At 34.9% G+C, this 6,867-nt stretch overlaps 1 protein-coding gene across 1 annotated transcript in view; it reads left to right on the top strand.

Annotated features, from left to right (window-relative positions):
- Nucleotides 1-6,867, top strand: part of LOC106476406 (17-beta-hydroxysteroid dehydrogenase 13-like) — a 10,496-nt gene that overhangs the window by 1,926 nt on the left and 1,703 nt on the right. Inside the window, exon 2 of the mRNA XM_013937066.2 lies at nt 5,977-6,117. Within this exon, the coding sequence (XP_013792520.1) occupies nt 5,977-6,117 (141 nt within the window). The remainder of the gene's footprint in view (nt 1-5,976; nt 6,118-6,867) is intronic.

Below are 6,867 nucleotides of genomic sequence, written 5' to 3'. Positions count from 1 at the left end.
ATCCCACCACTGGTGACATGTTGATTTAATTTTTGACTAATGGTTAACGGGCCTGCCGGAACTATCCGTGATAGTCCATTTAATCTTATCTGAGTCCAAACTAGTACTTAGGTTTGTAAACCTTTCCATATACACAGAAGTCCATTAATGCTCCATCAATATGTCAGTTTTGCTCAAAAGTCTTATTCTGAAGCATTTTCATCAATCATAATTATTATTTTAAAGGGGAAAACTGCAAAAAAGAACATTGATAAAACTTCAAGAAAATTCAATTTCTTTTCTTTCTTGCACAAAGAATTTGCCTTCTAATCTAAAACAACCATAATTATGTCCTTTGAAAATAGAGCTGATATTTAAGGAACCACTTTTGAAGTGATATTTTAACAACTTAATTTTTAACTTATAATCTAAATCTATTTGTCATCGAAGTTAATGGTGAGGGTTCGTCTCTGTCGATTCAAATGATTTTCGAAAACCTTTCTGTAGTTGGTTACCCTATCAGAGAGAGACATCATTCGAAGAACGTTTGTGCACACTTCAAGAGCTTTCTATCTTTCCTAGTTGAAGTTTTCAATTCTAGCACGAGCCTTGCATCCTTTCCAGTTAACGCTGTAAATTCTACAACAAGTTCTGCATCTTTCCTAGTGAAAGTTTTGAATTATAACACCGCCTTTCATCCTCCCTCGTTAAAGTTGTACATTTAACACAAGCCTTGCATCTTTCCAAGTTAAAATTGTAAAATCTAACACAGTCTTACATTCTTCCTAGTTAAAGTTGTACATTTTAGCACAAGCCTTACATCTTTCTTAGTTAAAATTGTAAATTCTAACACAGCCTTCCATCTTTCTTGGTTAAAGTTATAAATTCTAGCACAAGCCCTGCATCTTTCCAAGTTAAAATTGTAAATTCTAACACAGCCTTGCATCTTTTCTGGTTAAAGTTGTAATTTCTATCCCAAGCCTTGCATCTTTCCAAGTTAAAATTGTAAAATTTAACACAGTCTCGCATACTTCCTAGTTAAAGTTGTAATTTCTAGTACAAGCTTTGCATCTTTCCAAGTTAAAATTGTAAAATTTAACACAGTCTCGCATTCTTCCTAGTTAAAGTTGTAATTTCTAGTACAAGCTTTGCATCTTTCCAAGTTAAAATTGTAAAATTTAACACAGTCTTGCATTCTTCCTAGATAAAGTTGTAATTTCTAGCACAAGCCTTGCATCTTTCCTATTTAGTTGTAAATTCTAGCACAAGTCTTGCATTTTTCCTAGTTAAAATTGTAAAATCTAACACAGTCTTGCATCTTTCCAAGTTAAAATTGTAAAATCTAACACAAGCCTTGCATCTTTCCCAGTTCAAGTTCTCAATTCTAACGATAGCCTTAAATCCTTTCTGGTTAAAATTGTAAATTCTAGCCCAAGCCTTGCACCTTTCCTGGTTGAGGTTTAAATTTTAGCACAAGCCTTGCATCTTTCCAAGTTAAAATTGTAAAATTTAACACAGTCTCGCATTCTTCCTAGTTAAAGTTGTAATTTCTAGTACAAGCTTTGCATCTTTCCAAGTTAAAATTGTAAAATTTAACACAGTCTTGCATTCCTCCTAGTTAAAGTTGTAATTTCTAGCACAAGCCTTGCATCTTTCCTATTTAGTTGTAAATTATAGCACAAGCCTTGCATTTTTCCTAGTTAAAATTGTAAATTCTAACACAAACCTTGCATCGTTCCTGGTCAAAGTTGTAAACTCTAGCTGACTTTTTTAGTAGCTAAAAAGAAGTCACATAATTCTTCTACGCGCTTCTTTGACCAAGTTTCGTAATGTTACCTAAACTTCAGTAGCCGTGAAACTTGGAAGCACGTGTTAGGCTACCTAAAGATGGAGAGCAGAACTAATAGCACTCATCAACGTCGTTCTTCATACACTTTATACTTCGCCATATACACAGTATAACTTAAATATGGCGATATAGCACCAATTAGTATCGGATATTCTAACTATAAGAATCATTAAAAGTGAGGAATTATGCAAAATTTTGCATCTAACTTCTACTAGAGGTTCAACCAACACTGAATTAAAATACATGTTTTGCCATCTACCGGAAAATCAAAGTTATATGCTGTGATAATTTGGCCGATTCTTAGTAGTTATAGCCTAACTTTCGTACGTTACAAGGACGATAAAATGAAAAAATACGCATATTAAAATAATGGTTTTCGACGTGAAAATAATTAAATTAATTCTCAGAAAGTTTGTATAGAATGGCGTCAACTATCGCACTGACCACTTTAAAAGTTAGTTTATACGCTATACGAAGTAATTGAGATATTTAAAACTCTCAAAGTTAACGAATGATAACATGTAATACTGGGCCTTTTTACTAAGTTAAAACGTTTCATTGTTTTGAGATTTTAACGCCTGTACTTACCATGTACTGCGATGATTCTTGATGGAACAATTTTTAAAAGATTAGTAACTTAATGCCAGTATAAACAACAAACGTCATCTGTTGTTAAAAACGTTAATCAAACATTTATACAAATAATTCTAATTACTCATAATTTCGATAAAATAATAATATTTTAACTTATTTATTAGAGACAATACACCTCTCTCTAAAGAAAGTCAATGCCACATTCTTCTACTGAAAGAAATCTGCCACCAGAGTCTATCGAGACTGTTGATATTAAATATCATTATTTTGCCTTCTGTTCAGAGTCATCTGCCATCAGAGTATATTAAAAGCAATAATCGACAAAGAAACTGTGGCTTTCAACTGCTGTTAATTCCCAAAAGAAAAATGATTGATTGAAATGATTTGTTAAAAACAACAAGCAACATAGTGTGTGTCCAAGTTGACTCATTTCTTCCAAAATGATAAAATTCAATTTTTTTCAACTGTACTAAGTGTAAAAAAAAGGCCAACAAATATCACGTAACTAATAAATAAACTGGCCAATGACACTTTTTCTTCACTTCACCTATCCAGTGTATAGGTTTTCCTCATAGTGACTACAAAGCACGTTCACACCAACAGTATATTCGATATTTTTAACTATGGTATAGGCCCAGCTTATCTCTCTTTGGTTAACTTGTGTTCAGGGTTACTGATGAGGAGTGGAATTATCCGAAACCAGTACAACCCAGTAACACACGTTCATTAAAGTGTAGATTGAATTTGACCTCCCTTGAACTTAGATTCCGGACTTAACAATTTTCGGAATACTAATTTTATTTATTATATCTGCTGATGTGCAGCTATATAATGTGAAGAATTGGATAATAGCCAATGACACTTTTTTCTTCACTTCACCTATCCAGTGTATAGGTTTTTCTCATAGAGAATAGAAAGCAAGTTCATACCAACAGTATGTTTGATCACGTAATTGTTGATAGTCATTTTTCACTTATTGTTTTCCACAAGAGCAAAGTGTTGGTGAGGCTATAATAATTATCTGGTTCCATCAAGAGGAAGAGTCACACACACGGTGTACCTTTAGACTAGTTATCTGGTTCTATCAAGAGGAAGAGTCACACACACAGTGTACCTTTAGAATAATTATCTAGTTCCATCAAGAGGGAGAGTCACACACACGGTGTACCTTTAGAATAGTTATCTGGTTCCATCAAGAGGAAGAGTCACACACATGATGTACCTTTAGAATAGTTATCTGGTTCCATCAAGAGGGAGAGTCACACACATGGTGTACCTTTAGAATAGTTATCTGGTTCCATCAAGAGGGAGAGCCACACACACAGTGTACCTTAACACTGCTACTGATTAAGCTTACCCATAAAGTTGGATTTAAACACCGAGGAAAAGGGTGTCTTACAATGCAATAGTGATATGTGAAGGGTAATTTGGTTCCTTTAGAAAGGAGGATCACATCCAAAACGTACCTGAACGTGTTACTGACCCATAATGATGGATTTCAGGAACAAATGATTCACAGTGCTTGCACAAAAAATTGTTTGGAAGACCTTTGCAGTGACTTAAACCATCGCAATTATTTGATTTCAATCCCATTTAGAATTCTGGAATGAACCGAAACTTTGCAGCTGTCGCCATATTCCTCTCCTATCAGCAGTGAAACAATTTTTATCCACACTTTTGGACAAGTAGCCTACTTCCTAACAAAACACCCCAAATATCTTGAAGAGCTTCTTTGTTGGTTTGTTGAATTTCGCGCAAAGCTACTGGAGAACCACCTGCATTAGCCGTTTCTATTTTAGAAGTGCTAGACTAAAGAGAAGGTAGCTAGTCAATACCACTCACCGCCGACTTTTGAGCTACTCTTTACCAACGAATAGCTGGATTGACTGTCACGTTATAAAGCTCCAACGGCTGAAAGAGAGAGCATGTTCCGTGATGGGATTCGAACCCGTGGCCCACAGAATTAGAGTCAAGCACCCTAACCGCCAGGTCATGCCAAGCTCCATCTGGAAGAGTATAAGTCACGCTGAATCCAGTTCGTTATTTCGAGAAAAGGTGGTGATTCAGTGTATACTTTTACTCTGATGAGCTCTGTAAACCACAAGGACATAAAACGCTTGATCAACACAGTTCAGTGCCAAATTAATGTTATTTGAGAAAACAAGTAAATGTTTTAACCGCCAACAGTTATGTGTCCACTTCTTCAATAGATTTGTATTCAAACAACTTTATGTTTTGTCTTCTTTTTGTTTTCTGTGTTTAAACATAAGAGAAATTCTAGGAACGATGATAGATTAAGATTTTCAGTTAGATTTTTCCAATAGCTTGTGTAAGAAATCTACCGTAATAAAACTCGCGGAAATATCCATATGATGTGTAATCAATTCCTTAGAAAAAATGAATAGTTGCTTCGATAATTTTTTTATAAAACGTCAGAAAACAACAGAATAACCTGGTATTGAATTATAACTAGAGTCGCTTATGTTGTAGAATGTTATATATATTTCATTTCTGGAATAAGAAAATACCTGAAACAATAAAATGGGTGTTTTGAAACGAGTAATCATAGAATTTAAACAGTTTATACCAGGGAATTAAGACTTCGTTTTGAGGCTTATAAACGTTTTAAATGTCGAATATATGACGTATCTCCCCCATACAAATGACCATCAATTCGTTTCTTATAGCAGAGTTTGAGCATTATAAATACAATTATAATAGAATGTTTTCGTTTACAGATTTGCTTTTTAATTAGTGATACCCTAAGAAGGACATTGCCCGAAACGTTGAACCCACAACGGTATATATATATATATATATCTGCAGTTAACTCATTGTTGTCTTCGGTGGTTTGACCTGTGACCTACAACATATTTTTTTGTAATTATAATAGTCGGGTTTGAAGGTTGGAATGTTGAAATCGAGACCCGATATTAAAAACTTGTTGACAAACATCATCATGTTGAAGATCACATCATCAGGATTACAGCCTGGAAAGGAAGGTGGATAAAGGAACCAGTTTTGAAGTTTTCCGTTTTGGACTTGCTGTTTGTCTGGTTATTATTTTTTGGTTATTCCTATACATTAAGCACATCAGATGGACAAAATCAATATACTAACCTGAAATTCTAATATCCTGGAATTGGCGTCCCAGATTAGATATATGTTGACGATAATCCATGTGTTTCAGATTTAACTCTTCCCCTACAAGTCGGCGTATTCCTCTCTAGGCTGTAATCCCAATGATGTAAACTTTAACCTGAGTGATCTTCAACATGATGATGCCTGTTTGTTTTTGAATTTCGCGCAAAGCTACACGAGGGCTATCTGCGCTAGTCGTGCCTAATTTAGCAGTGTAAGACTGGAGGCAAAGTAGCTATTCATCATCAACCACCGCCAACTCTTTGGCTGCTCTTTTACCAACGAATAGTGGGATTGACCGTCACATTATAACGCCCCCTCGGCTGAAAGGGCGAGCATGTTTGGTGGGAGGGGTGATGATGTCTGTTAACAAGTACTAATCAAAGGATCTGAACAAAGTACGTTTCTTTCAGAGCTTCCAAGCATGGCGTTCTAGGACTGATGTCGTCCCTGAGGGAAGAGCTACATGCATTGGACAAAAAACACTGCATACGTCTTACGACCATCTGTCCGGTGACCTTTGACAGCGGTTTCGTTAAACGACCTTATAGCAGGTAATTTGTTATTTCTTCACTCAGAACACGAGTAGTCTAAACACTGACATACCTGTAAATCCCCTTACAGTAGATAACACTGTTTATCGTGTAAATCCCCTTACAGTAGATAACACTGTTTATCGTGTAAATCTCCTTACAGTAGATAACACTGTTTATCGTGTAAATCCCCTTACACTAGCTAACACTGTTTATCGTATAAATCCCCTTACACTAGCTAACACTGTTTATCGTATAAATCCCCTTACAGTAGATAACACTGTTTATCGTATAAATCCCCTTACACTAGCTAACACTGTTTATCGTATAAATCCCCTTACAGTAGATAACACTGTTTATCGTATAAATCCCCTTACACTAGCTAACACTGTTTATCGTATAAATCCCCTTACACTGTTTGTCGTGTTTAAATATTCTAAATAAATCGATAGCCCATTGTGCAGCTTTGTGTTTAACAATAACAAACAAAAGCATTTGAATGTTATGTAGCTGTTGACTAAACCAATCATCACGTTTTAATTAATTGCATTATTTGTTGGATGTACTGCCTATACTTTAATTTGAGGTAAGTTACTGTTATATGATTTTAAAATATACATTTATTTACCCGTTAAATTTATACGGAATTATAATTATAGTATTTTGGCACTTGTGTATAAAGTTCGAATCATAAATAATATTCAACGTTAAACTGGTACACAATTAAAAACATTTTATTTAGGCCTATCTATGGCCTTCGAAAAGTTGACG

The sequence above is a fragment of the Limulus polyphemus genome, unplaced genomic scaffold, assembly GCF_000517525.1.
Source record: "Limulus polyphemus unplaced genomic scaffold, Limulus_polyphemus-2.1.2 Scaffold10479, whole genome shotgun sequence".
Taxonomy (NCBI): domain Eukaryota; kingdom Metazoa; phylum Arthropoda; class Merostomata; order Xiphosura; family Limulidae; genus Limulus; species Limulus polyphemus.
The sequence above is the reverse complement of the archived record's forward strand: the minus strand, read 5'-3'. Positions and strand labels throughout refer to the sequence as shown.